This window comes from Stylophora pistillata, chromosome 2 (assembly GCF_964205215.1).
Source record: "Stylophora pistillata chromosome 2, jaStyPist1.2, whole genome shotgun sequence".
NCBI classification, from domain to species: domain Eukaryota; kingdom Metazoa; phylum Cnidaria; class Anthozoa; order Scleractinia; family Pocilloporidae; genus Stylophora; species Stylophora pistillata.
This window is the reverse complement of record NC_142520.1, coordinates 27,124,308-27,141,814: the sequence shown is the minus strand read 5'-3', so window position 1 is coordinate 27,141,814 and position 17,507 is coordinate 27,124,308. Positions and strand designations below refer to the sequence as shown.

General features: G+C 38.1%; 1 protein-coding gene and 1 pseudogene across 8 annotated transcripts in view; both read left to right on the top strand.

Annotated features, from left to right (window-relative positions):
- LOC148738110 (uncharacterized) overlaps positions 1–1,390 on the top strand; it is a 6,239-nt pseudogene extending 4,849 nt beyond the window's left edge. The window contains exons 1-3 of the transcript XR_015996913.1: positions 1–165; positions 612–639; positions 1,280–1,390. The exon at positions 1–165 is cut by the window's left edge and continues 4,849 nt beyond it. The product of XR_015996913.1 is annotated as an uncharacterized LOC148738110 (transcript). The remainder of the gene's footprint in view (positions 166–611; positions 640–1,279) is intronic.
- LOC111319920 (uncharacterized) overlaps positions 1–5,763 on the top strand; it is a 29,586-nt gene extending 23,823 nt beyond the window's left edge. For 5 of the 7 annotated variants that reach the window (XM_088749892.1, XM_088749891.1, XM_088749896.1 and 2 more), the window contains 3 exons: positions 612–639; positions 1,280–1,390; positions 2,577–5,763. In XM_088749892.1, coding sequence (XP_088606018.1) covers positions 612–639; positions 1,280–1,390; positions 2,577–2,857 — 420 coding nt within the window. In that variant the 3' untranslated portion in view covers positions 2,858–5,763. The remainder of the gene's footprint in view (positions 1–611; positions 640–1,279; positions 1,391–2,576) is intronic. The other 2 variants (XM_088749895.1, XM_088749897.1) reach the window with 2 other exon arrangements.
- The last annotated feature ends 11,744 nt before the right edge of the window (positions 5,764–17,507 follow it).

Below are 17,507 nucleotides of genomic sequence, written 5' to 3'. Positions count from 1 at the left end.
TCGTATGATGTTGATCATGTCGCTGACCTTTAACCTCGCGGTCTGCAGAATCCAATTTATTCATGGCAGATTTCGACTTAGAAGTCAAATATTTTCTATATACCATCAACTCAAAAGATACGGAAACGCCGTCTGTAAAGCTGTGGTGGTGTCGAACGACGTTATGTGAGTAGGGAAGCTTGCAAGCTCTTTAGAAACGCTTGAAAAGCTAATCCCAAAAACTAGATCCTAAAAAAAGCCAAGATTAGCAAGAAAAATGCGAAGAAAGCGAACACCGTGGGTAACCATAGAGTGGTTCAGTATGGCGATTCCTTGGCATCCAACTTTGAAAAAAGCAACCAAAACTGGACAGTTCCCTTGACCTTGAAAATAGCGCGAATTAGTTCCCCGCCAATTCACGGGCTTGTGTTCGTTCGGGCATGGTAAACAAGTTTAAGACATTTTTCTTCCTCTTTTTAAGAGCTTTCTAAGTAACTTTTTATGTCTCCAATACTCTTTCTCCACTGAATTACCTAAATCACCTTCCTTATTGTTCAGTTATTATTTAATTGATGGACTTTCGTTATTCCTTAAACATTTGTGATATTGCATGTATTTCCTCCGATTTGCAGGCTTTGTCCGACTTTGAAAAAGGAGCTGGTAAGTTAAGTTTTGGTGTTGTTTTTGTGGTTGTCGTGTTGATTAGATATTATAAGATATTCCATATTGTTAAATTTGCAAACCTAGAAATGCACGACTGGAGGTTTTTTTTTTCATTTTTGTTGTGTTAATATGGCGACCACATCACGTTCTCTCACCGTAAGGTCAAAATAACTTGCCTAATTTCATGTTGGAATAAATCAAAGCATGTTTCCCTCACGATGAGCAGCGATGAACAGTAATGCAGTTTTCTCTCCTGTCACCTAAACTCGGTACAGAGCCGGTGGGTGTGTCCCTCCTTCCTCTTTGAATTTTCAAGTGAAAATGAGTAGCGCGAACCAGTTTGGAAAATGCGTTAATGATAAATTTTCAGTCTTACTCTGGTTATCATTAAAATTCTAGAATATAATAAGCCCGAAAAATCTAATGCATCCTAACATTGCTTTTCAACTGTAATCTTAGATCAAATTTCGTTCTTAGAAAAGTCCCCTTTGGAAAATGTGACAAAGAATTGTTGCTCCTTTTTGATTAGAATAGAACTATTGATACACACTACTCTATATTAACGTCATCGGATACAATTAATCCTACAAACTTAGGTAGTAGCCTCTATACGCTATTAACTTTTGTTATAATGCAGGCGTTTCCACCCAAAGTGTGCACCGGTCAACATGCAAGCGCCCAATTGAACAATTATTGTCACACAGCCCTGTTAAGCCTCCAGAGGAAAAGAAACTCTGTCTAGAAAAAGGTAGTTCTGCCATTTAACGTTTTGTGCTTAATTTTCTTTTTTATTGTATATCTTTCTAGCTGCATGTTGCTATTGCATATTTATTCCCCGTAAAACTCAGGTTGTTAGAAAGTGTTGCATTGTATTTATAATGAGAATACAACTTTGTATTACATTACTTGTCAAATTATCATCATAATTGTCAATACTATTATCGATGATATTGACTGTTGTTGTTACAACATTACTATTATTTTTAGAAGTTCTTTTTGTGATTGAACTAGAATCGGTGTTTTTGCAAATTTGGGAACTTTAACCTTTTGTAGCATTAGTAGAAGATCTGATTTCTTTCATATTTAAGTACTTGTTAGCGTAAGGCACAACTTAAGTAACGGTCGATCAGTGCTGAACTTTTTATTTAAGCGTCACGCTTATATCTTTGTCCACGACCCATCCTCAGCTTATTTGAGCTATTTCAACTCGTGCTGAAATAGCTCAGTGCTGTTCTTGAAACCCAAGGCACAACCCTAACTGTTACGTCTCGCTCTTTGATTCAACTGATAGCCAATCTTTTATCTTCTTCTGGCAAATTTTATAGCTGAAGCGTCCCTAGTTATGGTTGCTCGTTTTTCGTGCCCTAGAGCATTTACACCGAACCGCTGCGGGTAATTTTGTCGACTCAACAGTCTGAAGACAACAGTCTGTCGTGCAGCCTTTCTTTCCTCTCCACGTTTAGCTATTTAGAAGGAAGGGGGTTGGAGAGGAGCAATGATTGCTCGTAGTTTCAACAATATCCTTTATAGACAACAACAACAGCAGTACAATTCTGATGGTCAAACACCACAAGAGAGTTGCAATGGTTTGAAGTTACAGCACAACGGTACAGTTATCTTGGACTTCGAACGGTAGAGACAACTGAACTTCTAATTCAGGCACTGAATTCATTTGTAAAGTGAATAAGGAAATAAGATTGCAAAATGGCCCAATATGTGCCTAATTAAGCTTTTTCATTTTTAACTTTTGACCAAAATTCAATAGCCCTTTCCCTTCCCGCCTCAGAGAAAATCCTAAAAATATGAAAAAAAAAGAAGTATAATATGTTTAGATATTAAAAAGGGAAAGGAGTTTCAGAGAGACTTGGCGAGGGTTGTATTTGACATTCGACTTGATTAACATTCGCCCTCCTTTGCTATTCTTATCTTTTATGTCAAAGAAAGAGTGCCCAAAGACGAAGATTTAGAGTGGCTGTCACAAGAGATCGCCGAAAGCTGGCAGCCACTTGGACGTCGCCTACAAATCGCGGAGGCAAAGCTTACAGCGTTTCACAAGGAAAATGAGGAATATTCTGAAAAAGCCTACAAAATGTTACTGCACTGGAAACAGAAGGAAGGACCAGCTGCAACATTTGAGGTCCTGTGTGATGCTTTGTGTCATCAGTTAGTAAAGCGAAGAGACTTAGCCAGTAGAATTTTAGAGTGGAATGAGTGAAATTACTTCCCAGGCCCTTATTTTTGAAGAGCCTTGTTAGAACTTCACCCACCACAAATTGCTCTTAGTATCGCACTTGAAATTGAATGCTTATCTCAACCCTCCATTTTTGCTACATTGGCAAGGCAAGCATTTAAGGTCATTAAACTAATGTCTTTCTTTTATTCGCATCCTTGGAGCAACGATAAAATTATCATTTTCAATAAATATATCAGGTGACTCACCACAATTTGCAAGAACCGTCCAACTTATCGTTGAAAGGATTCTTTGGGCTCAAAACCGACGTTCTCCTTTGAATCAGGCGGCAGCGCATCACTCTCAAATCTCCAGACCTAACATTTAAACCTAATAGGTTTCAAGACCGTTTCAGTTTCATATAGCCCAGAAGCAGTCGTTGCCCTGTTATTGGCTAACATTTCATTTTCTGGAAAATTGACCATGCATTTTGGCCCACACCCTCATTTCGGCTAGCTTGTTTCTGTTTATCTCTTGTGAGTTTTGCATTCAAGAGAACATGCGTGCAAAAAGTCAAACAAAAATGCAAACAAAAATGCAAACTGTCTCCATCTTTGCTCACAATTAGCCCCTAGTAAGAGAAAAAACGCTATGTATTTTTCCCCTCAAATATGTTTTTACCTGTGAGATGAATGAACTTATCCCTTTAACTCTCAGGAATTGATCGATCGGGTCATAACAGGTCAACAGTTGAGCACTTTAGCTCGCTTCGTGTCAAGGTAAATCTTACTAACATGTGCCCTTGCACAGACTCTCCCTTATTAGGAATATGTACGTTTTAGAGGAATTTGTTGTTAGTGACTTTGAGCCACACGAAAAAACAAAGTGCCCTCTTCAGTTCCAAAAAAATGTTGGTAAAAATGACGCTTTTTAACTCGTCAATTGCGCGCATGCGCAAGAGCGAGTTGTAGCTATGATGTGATGAATGGCGCTTGCTCGCTCGATTGGTCGATTCCTGTATACTTTTTCTATTTTAGGCTTTTGAATGCATTTGATAGTTTTTGGCGAGTGATAAGCAGACGAAGTGGCGACCTTTGTTGCTAAGAATAGTGTTGGGGCGAAAAAGAAGGCAATGATAATCTTGAAAGAGTAAAAAAGTATAGGTTTTTCATTTGTGAATTAATTAAAGTTTGCCCAATCTCCGAATACACTTTTACCTCTTGCAGCGTACATTTCATTTGTGGCGTCAATACTTCTATTTTTAAATGTATATATCCAGAAAAATGATTATTGTGTCCGAAAAAGAAAACAAAGAAAACAAAGAAAGGAAGTTAAACAAAATGCGACGTTTACTCGAGGACGGTTCAATTGTGGTTCACAATTGGAAACTGCACTGAAGGAAGCTTAAGCATAAGTTCAATCAATCGATATGCTGTTTTTTCAATTGTGTAACTCACACTGTGTATGCGCTATTAGTGCACTGTTAAGTTTGTATGTTTCCAGATACCTTTCAAGAATTAAGGATTTTTTTTTCTTAAAAATGCGTCCTGGAGTGAGGAACAGGAAGTTCTAAAGATGAAAATTGATATTACTCAAAATGAGTGTAATTATCAGTTCTCAAAACAAGGAATATGCACTGACAAATACAGCTTAAAACTGATAGCAGAGTCCTTACTTTAAGGTGACTGAAGTTTCTCATAGTAAGACCTATTTTTTTAATAATGAGTAAGTAAAGATCTCAAAAGAGAGCACTTACTCCTCAAAGATTTTTAAATAATACATCATCCCTATGTCCTTGAGGCAAAGATCTTCACTCCAGGAAGGGGTTCTTTCTATCAATATTTTGTGCATGTAACACAGTTTAGCAGGGCCATACTACAAACTCAACAACAACTTTTAATCTGACATAATCAACCCAAATTGTTCTTTATTTAAAATGTTTTACATCATTTTGAACTGAAGATACCTGCACAGCAGCAAGTTTTATTTTGAAGCAAGACTTAAGTTAGACCTTGTAGAATTTAGCATTCTTTGCATTCTATTTCAGTTTATTAGCATTCCCTCGGGAATACGTTTTGTTTTTCTTTCCCGCGTTCGCTATGATTTACATGTTGTAATATTCTAGCTTTTTAGTTTCATCGTTGATTTCACCGAGAGAACATCTGGTGTAGTTGCCCTTTTTTCGCGGCCTACAGCGCCGATACAATGTAAGTTCCTAGTTATTATGTTCATCGCGTTCGCTTTAGCCGCCTTTCAGTTTTATATTTCTGCATTTTGTAAACTTGTATTTTCATTGTGGTTCTTTATTAGTTCAAACCTCTTCCTCTATCGAGCGTTTGAAATCATTGCTGTCAGTGGCCACGAAAGGACACGCCTTTTGGCAGTTACAGACCTCACTTCATTTGATGTAGATCAAATGTACAGCAAAGTGACATGGGTTTATACCTAACACCAATTCTTCAAGAAATGGCACAGCTACATGTTAACGTAATATGCTGAAATTTTAACTATTCAATAAAAATCTTCATGCAGATTTACCAACACTAAAATAAACAGTATATAGCGGCTTCATGACAAACACAAATTCCTCAAGGAATAGGTAAAGTAGCCTTTCCTTTGAATCATACCGAAAATTACTCTTCCTCTTTGTCAAAAATCTTGTTACAGATTTGCCTGTAACTAAATGTTCGTCATAGAGACTTTACACCTAGGAAATGTTCTTCAAGAAATTGATACAGCAACTTTTCTTTTGAATCCTATTGAAGATTAAAACAATAATTAAGTTGACAGTGACAACAACAATCCCTTCACAAGGATAAATATCCTTGCTGGTGTATGACTATAATTCTGTCAACTAGTGGTTTATATTTAGTTTGAGATTCCTTACTCTGGTTCAGTAACTTTTCGTATAATAATCACATGATTGTAAATAAAAATTACAAATGGTAGCAGTTTACAATCCATGCTTATTCTTCTGGAAGTTATAAATTTATGATTTATTTTGACAACCTCTTTGATTGTCATTTGGAAGTAAAATTTTTTGTGAATTACATGCAACAAGGATATTCCTAATGCTTTATATTTAGGTTGAACTAGGAACACTCAAAACTGTGGTCTTGTTTCATGAATCACAGATATTGAGTGTGTTGAAAGAAAAATTAATGTAAAAAAGTTTTTCAAATTATATTTATAGTTATATTTCCTTGGGAATTTGACAAGCACAATTCCACAGTTAATCTGAAATTTTGGCAAGCATTCATCATAAATCTAGTTGGAAGAAGAACCTTTCTACATAGAATGAATACTTGCTAAAAGCAAGGATTTAAGATATTTTTTCAACAGTGGAAATACCCTTAAAATGAGAATTCGAAGTCATAAATCTTAAAGCAAGGAATGTAAATCTTATTTTTAATGGTGGTATTCTTAAACTGAGGAACTTTTATTGGAGAGTATAAAATTCTTAAAAGCCGAAATCTTGATCCTTACATTTCAAGGAATTGACTCTCAAAATAAGGAAAAAATCCTTGTTTTCAGTATCCACTGACTTACAATAAGAATTCCGAAAAACATAAACTTTAGAGTGGTGTGAACATCCTTGTGCTTGTTTTCATCCCTGTGCTAATAATTATCTCAGAAGTGCAGGACAGGCTTCAAGCGCGGTACTCAGTTGCAACACAAGCATAGGCATGAACATAACAAGCTAATGCGCAGGTGCATAGGCACAGCTGCAACATAAACATGAGCACAAGCGCTCAGTCGATGTTATGTTTAATACGGACATGGTTGGTATAAGCAGTATAGTGCTTGCTGATTGCCTGTTAGTCTTTCGCTTATGTTAATCCTTACGCTTATGCCAACCAAGTCTTAACTAGACAGTATAAGCATAAAAAGAAAGCAACGTTTTGATAACAATATGCATATATGTTTATCCTTATGTCCGTGCGTTCCATACAGCGCATAAGCTTTTACATGCCCATTCCTATGCTTGCATCGCAAGCAAATACTGAGTTCAATATTGGAACAATAGTTTTTTGATAAACAAAACAGCACTCTTTTGAACTTTCATTACATAAACCTTTACAGTAAAATTTAGAACAGTGATTGTCTTGCACTAAATCCTAATTAGGCCATATTTTCTGTCTGAGGCCTAGTTTAGTTTGACATCACACTCCTCATAATGATCATTTACCAGTCTAACAATTCATACCTTAGTATGGAAATCAAACCCCCATTTCTATTGACCACACAAATTACATTGGCTTATCCAATTCGCGATTTGGCTCACAGAGCCTTTGATTTTCATCATGTGCCATTTTTCTGAATTCCATCAAACTACGTAGTACGTTTCCTATAAAATGACCTTCAAAATGACGCTAAATCTAGTTTGGGTAAATGATTTCTCGCAACGAGTTTTTCCACTCACGCACGAGCATGAACAACCATGACGTGTGCGCAATTCGAGTGCGTGTTCAAATGATTGCACATGCGTAGTCAAATGATTGCACATGTGTACACTGTTCAGAGAGCTCGCAAACGCCTGTTCGCACTGCGTTGTCTGAAGAAGTCAGGTGTTTTGGAAAGGTAGTTAGTTATGGTGTATTCCAGCCTGATTCGCTCAGTGTTAGAGTATGCCTTCCCAGTTTGTGCAAACCTGCCTGATTATCTTAGCCTCCTAATTGAGAGTGTGCAGATAAAAGCCTTGCAAATAAACTTTCCTGGGCTTCCCTACAGGGACGCACTTGTGCTGTGTGGTCTTTGCACTCTCTCTGATCGGCGTGCCGCTACATGCGCTAAGTCTATCCAGAGAGTTCGGGACACTGGTGTCCTTACTAACTTGCTGCCACATCGCACAACTGTCTCCCGTGGATACAATGTACGCTCAGGCTCTCTTAGAGATGATCCCGCTATGGCTTTTACTAACCGTCTCGACAAATTTATTGCATATAGATATTCTTAGTAAAATGTTTCATGTTATTGTAAAGATATGGTTTGTACCTTGACCACTCTTGTAATTTAGCTGTAAGCTACAAAAAGAGTAATTAAACTGATTATTATTAATATTATTATTAAAAGGACGTAAAGACAGCAGAGTGACAATAACTCTCAATAAAGAAACGACAACTTTGAGTTTAAACTTCCAAGACCTGTTTCGACATTCTTATGTCATCCTCAGTTGCAAATGAGCTTTTAACGGTTGTATATTTGAATTTATATTCAGGTACGTTACAAACTACGTGTAGGGCTACGTTACAATTTAATATTAAATACGCGAAAAATGTAAATAGCGCGCGCTTGACTAGACCAAGAAAAAAATAATGATAATAATAATAATAATAATAATAATAATGATAATAAAAATAACAATAATAGGCAGAATGCAGAAGTCTGTAATCAGCAGTTCACTCAAGATTGCAAGATCTTTGAAAGTCATGAGTTGGAGGCTTCATCTTAGCCAAGTGTTATTTTGTTGAGTTTTTAAGACATTAGGGACTAACCACTAGGGTTTTTTTTTTTTTAGAAGCTTTTTTTTATGATTTTGTATTAGTTTTTCTTTCTTTTTTCTTTTTTTCTATTTTTTTTTTTTTGGGGGGGGGGGGTACAAATGTAAATTCTAAACATGTTAGCTGGCCACGTCCTAGACGCCCAGCTTTCGTGTATGTAGGTTCTGGCATCCAGACGTTTTAACTGCCATAATTAAAAAATAAAAGACCAAGGAACAACATAATTAAAAGGAAAGAGACAATTCTAGATGCTTCAATTGCTGATTAAGAATGGGTTTTTCCCACTTAATATGCAATGCCTCTTTGATCTTAATTTGGTATTTTGAAGCGGTAGAATAAGACCGTGAAACATTCTGTATCACAAGAGTCAAGAGAGGCCCTTGATGATTGCAGGTGCTTGTAATTTTGCGTCCATCAGGGTATATTTTGACTATTTAGAAGACATGCAGGAGTTAGTTTTGGATATGTGGGTTGAAATGGGACACTTAGTAATATTAGAGCGTAAACGTAATGGAAACATGTGACTTGTGACGTGGCAACATCCGGGACAGTTAAAAGAAGAGCAGTTGTTGTGGTTTTTGGAAAAAACAAGAAAGAAGAAACATATTCTTCTAGAAGTGTTAGTTATTAAGAGTTCTTTGTGGTTCTTAGAGTACGGGTAACAGTAACATATGCTGGTGTTTGCATAGTTGGTGGCAAAAATAAACTGCATTGGCACCACGCTTCCAGCAGTCCTTCACAGCCCTAATTTGAATTCGTCACGCAACGCCATTTCTCCAACGTTGCGTGACGAGACCAACAACGACCTGCTCGTAGGCTATAAAAGTGCTTACTGCCGCCTCTGTCAGAGACAAAGCCATAAGTATTATTCTGGCTGCAAAAGGCCTGTATGGTTTTTCCTGTGGCGGAAAATGCACGGCAGGCGTTACGTAGCACTTTTTAATTGGCGTAAAGCAATGTGGTGGACATGGCCTAGAAAGAGGCTGAATTTTGGTATCTAGTATCAGTCAGGCTTAAAGTGCTGGGCCGATAACCAAGTTTGTTTAAGTTTATACTTATCTTTCGTGTGAACTTAAATATATTTCTTTAAAGCACAAACCTAATACTGTAAATCACTTCTATTGTTAGCGTACTGATGAGAACAACCATCCTTGGGAACAGTAAAAGTTCATTTGCTGATTGTTTAAATTAGATTAATTAATACAATCGTTTTATGTAAACATTGGCGATTGGATCCTTCAGTAGATTTTTATATGGAGGATGAAACCACAGGCGTCCCAAGTTCACGTCTCGAGCAAAAGCGAAGGATTATTTATTTGAAGCGTCACGCGTTGTGTGACGCAGTGTTAAGTTACGCGAACAACCTTTGAGAATTTTAATGCGTTATAGGGAATAGTATAGGAAATAAAATATGATCCAGTTAAAACACTAAATATTCCGAAATATGAACATTTTCCACGCTAGATCAATAAAACTTACTCATTCTTTGCGTATTCGTCGTGTTTTTTGGCGATTTCTGCTGTTTTGGGCTTGCTTTGCCATTACTGTTTTTCCTCTTATCTATCCTGGTCCCAGAAATAGGATAAATCTCTTCTCCCTGAAAAAACGGCGCCAAGCGCCGGCTATTATTTTTTCGATACCTGTGATTGGCCAGTGAAAAAATATGTGGGGGAGGGTGTAGTATTCCGATATCGTACCGAAGGACCGGCCAGTTGGTAGTTTTTGCGTTGCCAATATTATACACACAGGAGTGTGGCAAGTATCACACCTCAAGACCGCATTGCTCTACGAGACTTGTAAACACGCTTTAAAAGAAGACAAATTTTAGTATATTTATCATCAGAACAGGGTGTTATCGGAAAGTTATTTTAACACAATAGCCTCTTTTGATTCTGGAGAATCGTTTTCCAGAGATAGATCAACTCACAAATGAACAAAACGACGCCTTGTTTGCTTTGCTTAATCGTGAAGATGTGTTCGCCATCTTGCCAACTGGTCACGGCAAGTCCATCATTTTCCAGTTTCTCGCTGACATTTGCGATGATCTTTCGCTCAGAGGATACGACTATCCTCGCAATGCAATCGTATTGGTAATTTTCCCATTGAAGTCACTCATTGATTCGCATACAAGAAAACCACATTACCGTGGAATCACAGCCATAAGTCTAACCGGAGACGTATCGGAGATATAATCGACTGCCGGAAATCAGTAGTAGTTGTAAACTTGTCCGGCTGCCCCACGTGCCTTTAGTCACTGCGATTTAAATTTGAAAGGCAACATTTTAGTCATAATTTTTCGATTAAAAACTCAACTAAACTTAGAGAGAAGAGAACCTCTGGGACCAGGGTAAAACCAGTTACAAGAGTGTCGACAATATAACAGAAATCAGTGCTTTAAAGGCCCATTTCCAACCGAGATGCCTTGCGCGCCCGTATCATTTTTCATATATGAAAAATACGCTATTTTCTTCGAAGTTGCGGAATCGCTTTGATATCTTCTTCCATCTTACTAATTAGGGCTTTCAAAGTTCCATCTTGAATCATGTGCGAACAACAAACTATCGTAGTATCCATATCAGTAAATAGTTTTTAATTCTTACATGTATGACGGTGAAAAACGTCATTTGAAATGTTGATGCCGCCGAGGAAGCCGCTAGAGGAAGGCCGAGTCTGCCCGGCTCGGCAAAGGTTATTCGACTTCGAGAGTCTGTCTATGATTTATGGAGGGCAAGGAAAACAACCATGGGTTTCGTTAACACTACAGACAGTGCTTTTGCAGAAATGTTATTGTATTGTTCCCACGATGGAACTAGAGACTCCGGGGAGATTTTTTCGAGGTGAGAATAATTATTTGACTGATTTTTACATGAGATCCTGAGATATGTATGTAAGCGACTCATTTGTACAATTCATTGTTCTATAATTGAAATGCGTAAGGTAAATCCGTTTTGGCCAATATTGGTTATTTGTTTATATTTTATTTAGTGTTGAAGCCGAACAATTTCCTTCAACATCAAGTAAGCTTTGTACAAGTTTTATACACAGACTCGATTTATGATTTTTCAGTCTCAAATATTTAGCTGCAAATTTGTTTACTGTGTTCTTCACCAAATCTTTGTTTTTCTTTTTAACAGTGTTTGTGAATGACTATCAGAGTTCGCCATTTAACAATAGCGCGATTCCAAAACAAAAACAAACGACTACAAAGGATCTCGGATGGAAATGGGCCTTTAATGCTATAAATGTTCAGGCTCACCAACGTGTACAAACTGTGGTAAACCAGGAGGCCAGCAAACCGTGGTAGAATCCAGTCTCGTCGCTGTTTTAATTAACGCTTTCATGAACGACAACGAATAAATGCAATATCGGCAGGGAAAAATAAAGAGGAGAAACTTACCGAATTGCCTCTGCATTACGATAAGGCGAAGTGAAGACTCCGGCTTAAACATAGCGACTACACTATGTGATGGTTTCGCGCCAGTCTTCACACTGGATGACGTCATGCCTCCCAACAGATCATTGTTCCATTTGTGGTTTGTATTTTGGGTTGTTTCGGCGAAATGGGCTTCACGTCACGCCTCAAGCAAGCTCGCGATCGACGATTGGCCACGACATCGAAATATTTCATGTAATGCTAAGCAATTTAATGTTCAGCTAGAGCGTCTGATGTTCTGCAAAGCTATTCGACGTAACTCTACACCATTTGTGTGTACGCTGTACCATTCGACACTACGCTGAGAAAATTCGCGCTACGCTACACCGTTTGTATGTTCGCTGTACCATTCTACATTACGCTGAGCTATTTTACGCAACGCTACACCATTTGTGTGTACGCTGTACCATTTGATATTACGCTAAGCCATTTTACGCAACGCTACACCGATTGTATGTACGCTGTACCATTCTACATAACGCCGAGCCATTTCACGGCACGCTTTGTGTGTATACTGTACCATTCGACATTACACTGAGCCTTTTCACGCTTAGCTACACTGTTTGTACGTACGTTGTGTCAGTCGACATTACGCTGAGCCATTTCGCGCAACGCTACACCGTTTGTGCGTACGGTGTGCTACTCGATATTACCCTGAGTCATTTGACGCAACGCTACACCGTTTGTGTACTGTATTGAAAATAAGTGCTAGCCTATTCGCAATTTAGCTAGTCCATTTCACAATTTCATGTTCCAACTCGACATGAGCAACCAAACCGTTTATCATTTGACTAAACTATTTATGTTTAGGGTGTTCTGTTTCATGAAGGAAACTAGACTGTCCATAATTTGGCCATGCCATTCCTTTATTATAGCTATGCTATCCTGCAGCTGATCCTTAAACCATCTTTGTTTTCACTGATCTATTTGACATCCTTGTATTTTTTATTGTGATGGCCGCCCATAGTTATACCGTGGCATATTTCGCGCGTTCCATTGCCATGATATGATAAAATTACGTAATAGTGGAATAATAATAGTGGAATAATAAAACCCTTTTTCCATGGAATAACACATAATACAAGCGGAAATTTTTGCTCATAGCATGAAACTCGTAAAATATTGTGCTTAAAACCATAAAAATGTTTTCTTTTCCAAGCGAAAAACTGATCTGTACATCTGACACTCTCAAACCCAAAGGTGGTAAAATTCCCAAATCAGTTTGCTTGTTAAATGAAGAATAATCAATTTATCTCTTTCTAACCGATTGCTGATTGTAGCCAGTCAGTGTCCTTGTAGCACTTAGCAGTTGTCAGGTAAAGCACTTTTATAGGAGCTATTAAATATCTTTATCGTATGACTTATGCATGTGGCTGACGTAACCCGCTCTCTGATTGGCCGAACACTCGGGAAAAGTAAGGTATTACTCTCCTGTAAACTCCACACTTGGAGGAACACTAAAGCTCATTCAAAGACGGCAGGCTTTTTCGTCCTTTGTTTTATATCTAAAAATTTGAGGGGATAAAAACGAAGAAGGTCAATGAACACCCAGCGGTTGTGAATTCCATTATCTACAGCTTAACTTTCTGCGGAAAAGCGGAGATACAGTGTTAAATTACCCAAGCTATTGCGCCGAAGAGGACAAAGAACAAAACCAAGAACACAATTAAGCTTTTACCTGAGCAAAAAAGAAAAAGAAAACCTTTTCTAGGAAACTGTGACTGAACTGAATAATAACTTTTTAACGTATTTTCTTGTGGAAGATATGAGAGGTAGAGGTTTGATATTTATTAGCTTGTAACATAGTTATTTACCAACTTCTTCTGTAAACCTCAACCCAGGCAAAGTACTTCTCATAAATTTCCCGCGCTGACATAGAGCTTTCGTTTACAACTATTCCTGTAATCTCATCTTTCGAATAGCTTTGTATGATCTTCCTCATTAAGAAAAGTACATCTCATTCACGAATTCGTTATGTCAGTGGTCTGTTGCTTAAACTTTTCATTCATTCCCGTGGGCTCAACAACTGTGAATGGCGGAAAAGATGATATACAGGACTCCATTGGCTATCTACCTGACCTCAATTTTAAGCTTCCAGATTTAAAGGGCCTTCCCACGTCAGGCAGGTGCGGGAGCGATATTGAACTTCCAGTCGATATCCTGTTGTTAACAGTGGAGGACTGTGAGTTCTTAGCATGTTTCCGCTATCTCGATCAACCCTCAAGGAGGTACCACAAAAGCACTGGGTATGTGTAGTACGGATCCATGGGACATGACCAGAAGAATAAATTGAAAACTGCTTTGATCAAGTGTACCAGAGGTTCTGCAGTTGCTGATGGTTCTTTGATTGCTGTCAATGATGCAATTCGAGCTCTGGGACCCAAAGCTGTGTTTTCTGTTGGTACTTGCATTGGTTTGACTCCTAAGGAAACCAGGCTAGGAGACGTAGTTGTGTCTTCAAAGTTGACAACGCCGAATATCACGCCGAAGGTTGTCTGAATGAATCGTGCGCAGTTTACGTGACGTGATGGTGAGCTTAGCTTTAGGTGGTCTCTTGATAGCCAAGGTGCAATGAACAGCGAAGTGAGTACCTGGTGATTACCTTTCATTGGCAAAGACAGAATACTAAAGCCAGTAAACACGAGTTAAAATAACTTCAAGTACATCATGCGATTTAGTCATACTGTTAGTGGAAATGCAGATTCATATTTCTAGTTTCACCACCTACAAATTGATCTAAATGCATAGTGCAGTTCTAGTTATAAAGGTGTTTAGGCGTGTACTGGAAAAATATTACATAAGTGCACTAAGTTGTCTGCTAATGAGTCTCTTAATGCCATGAACGATGACAATTTCTTTAAGGTAACATTTCATAAAATACTTCGATGTTATTGAGAGAAAACCGATAGCCATCGGCAAAAATTGAACATCCCGGAATATCCTGGGAGAGGGGGGTCATAAATCCACAGTGGGTGAGGGAGTCAATGTTGTTGACAGCGTCACTCACTATGCGGATATCATCATCATCACCAAACGAGGGTCCTAACCAGAAACAGCTGCTGAAACGTCTTTGTGAGAGTTTCACGGGAGCGTATCCAGATGTTGTGGAGTGAGGGGATAAAGGAATTATCGGCTGGAACGCAAGGGCATCTATATCTGTTGCCTGCAGCTAAGGCATATATTGGTTCGCTGAACGAGGGAATGACAGCGGGAAAGCTTGGAGTTTTCTGGATTTATTACGAAATAGTAATGGTATGCAATCTGAAGCTACAAGAAAACAATCACGTGTCAATGATTTGAAATACAACAAAATGGAAAATGAAAGCTCGACGAAGTGGTGTGAACTTACGCTTGTCCAAGCTTGTCCAACAATAGAAAATTACAAAAAGAAAACAGCATTAGGCATCAAACTTTGAACGTCAACGAACACAAAACTTATTAAATCGCAGAAAACGCTTAGGACAAGGAAAACTAAAAACTTCATACAGTTCACGGAGGTCACGCTGTGGACTTTGACTGTCTCGTTCCAGTCCCCCTGGTTTTTTGAGTCCGCGTAACATACATGTTGAACTTAAGTCGACGAAAACGGCATCAACCTGATATGAGAATTAAGTAAAGAGGTAATGAAAGTTTTTAATGGTCCATTTTTGGACTTAGATAATGGGAAATCCGAAATGTCACAAGTTGAATAGTACACCATGGTTCGCTCATAGTGTCCGTATTTCAGTGTAACTGGCTAAACATGATGTTCATTTTCTTAGTCATTGTAAAAGTTGCCCAAAGGTTGGCTATGATTGGAGGGACAAGAGAATTAAAAAATGAACTCATTGCAGATAGAACGAAGATCAAATAGAGATATTGGAAACGTTGTGCCTGCACTACCAGTTGCTTTCTGGAAAAAATTTCCACAGAGTTTAAAAAAAAAAAAGGGCTAAAAGTGTAAAAGAAAAAAAAAACGATTAAAATTGAGAATATCGGAAAAGTGAAAATAATACAGATTCTTATCACGGTCGCATTTTAAAACAAGTTCGCACTTTGAATCTAGCGAATAACTGTTCCTTGAATAGGTGAATGATTATCTCTCAGTTAGACTTTAGTATAATAGAAAGCTATTATTTCTCCTCTGCAATGTTCTGAGCTCAAAATTAAACAATTCCAAATTTAACTACTGATGTGCTTTGTTCTTGCCATTCATCCGGAAATTACTCGTTACATCACTTCCGCTTCACTTAAGCCTCCAACATGTTTCAAGCAGAAAGAAAAGTCATCACAATCTACTAATAGCTACACTGCCAGACAAAAGCATGGTGAAGCATGCATGATAATTTACACGCTACTGATAATCTCGATTTATCGGAAGGTTATTGTTCTGACGGTCGCGATATTTCGTCAAACCTCTTGTAAACGGTTGTTTTCGAAATGTTGGCATCAAGTTTTGAAAGTAACTACTTTTTTCAAAGTTACAGGGGCACAAGAATCGTAAGAGAGTGAGGGAGAGAGGGAGAGAGAGGGGTGGGGAGGGGAGGGAGAGAGGGGTAGGGAGGAAGAGAGGGAGAGAGGGGTGGAAAGGGGGAAGAGAGCTCAGTGTCAAAGCTCATCGCTAAATATTACTTTTCAAGGGAAAAGAGGCTGACATTTTTCCTTCCGTAACAGTGTTTCTTGAAAAATTGATAATAAATGAATCTTTTGAAAATGCTGTTACACCTGAGTCTTGGCTACACTGATTATCCTTTTCTTTAGACAAGTTACTTCAAAATTACATCATCTTACTCATTGACAGCAGGATACAGTTTTTTCTGGTTTTATGGATTACAGGGGGATTACAGATCAAAATTAGTAAAGAGGCAAATCATAGAAAAAAATTAACTCAGTAGCGTGCCATGTTTTGAAGAGCTTCTGATCGCCAATTTGATAAAGACAGATATGCCACCTTTCAACAAGGGCTTGAACAAAAACGTGAAGACATATGGAGAATATTACATGGCCGCGCGGGGATACGAATTTTATCTTCGAGTGCTGAAAATATCTCTCACGGGTGAGCTGCGCTCACTCGTGAGAGATACTTTCAGCACGAGAAGATCAAATTCATATCCCCAAGCGGCCATGTAATGTTTTGTTTATTATATAGATACTGATGAAATTTCCACGTAAAAGACAACTTTTTTTATTCATTTTCGAAACAGCAATTGGGTAATTATGTTGGTAAACATGGCCACACCAATATCCTCACACGTGAAAGATAAAAATAATATCTTCACTGCGCGCGGTGAAGATAAGATTTTTCAGTAAAAGGAGAAATCCTGGTATTCCATCAGTATCTATACGAGTACCAAAATGTCAACTTCTTAGTAGCTGGTTTTTATGTTTCCTTCGACCCTTGTTGCGAAGGAACAGAAGTGTGAAATTAAACCTATGTCGCTGTTTTAGGTGGATCTTTGGTAGGGTTGTGCTTGCATGCAAGAGCTATAACTAGAACCTGAACCAGCCAAGTTTGTTGGGGTATAGTTTGTAGACACTCAAGATGGCCGATTTATTGTCTGTTGTCTTACACTTGCATCTAATATTATAATTTATCAGCGTATTTTAATTTGTTAAGCTTTAGCAAACGTGAGGGCATGAGTAAAAATGTCATTAAGTACTCATACTACGAAAAATACATAAAATAACGAAGGTAGAAGAAGGAAGAAGGCGGTCAAAGCTGCGGAGTGTGTCAGGTCTGGTACAAATCAGTAGTAAGAACTTGTTACACATGCGAAACACA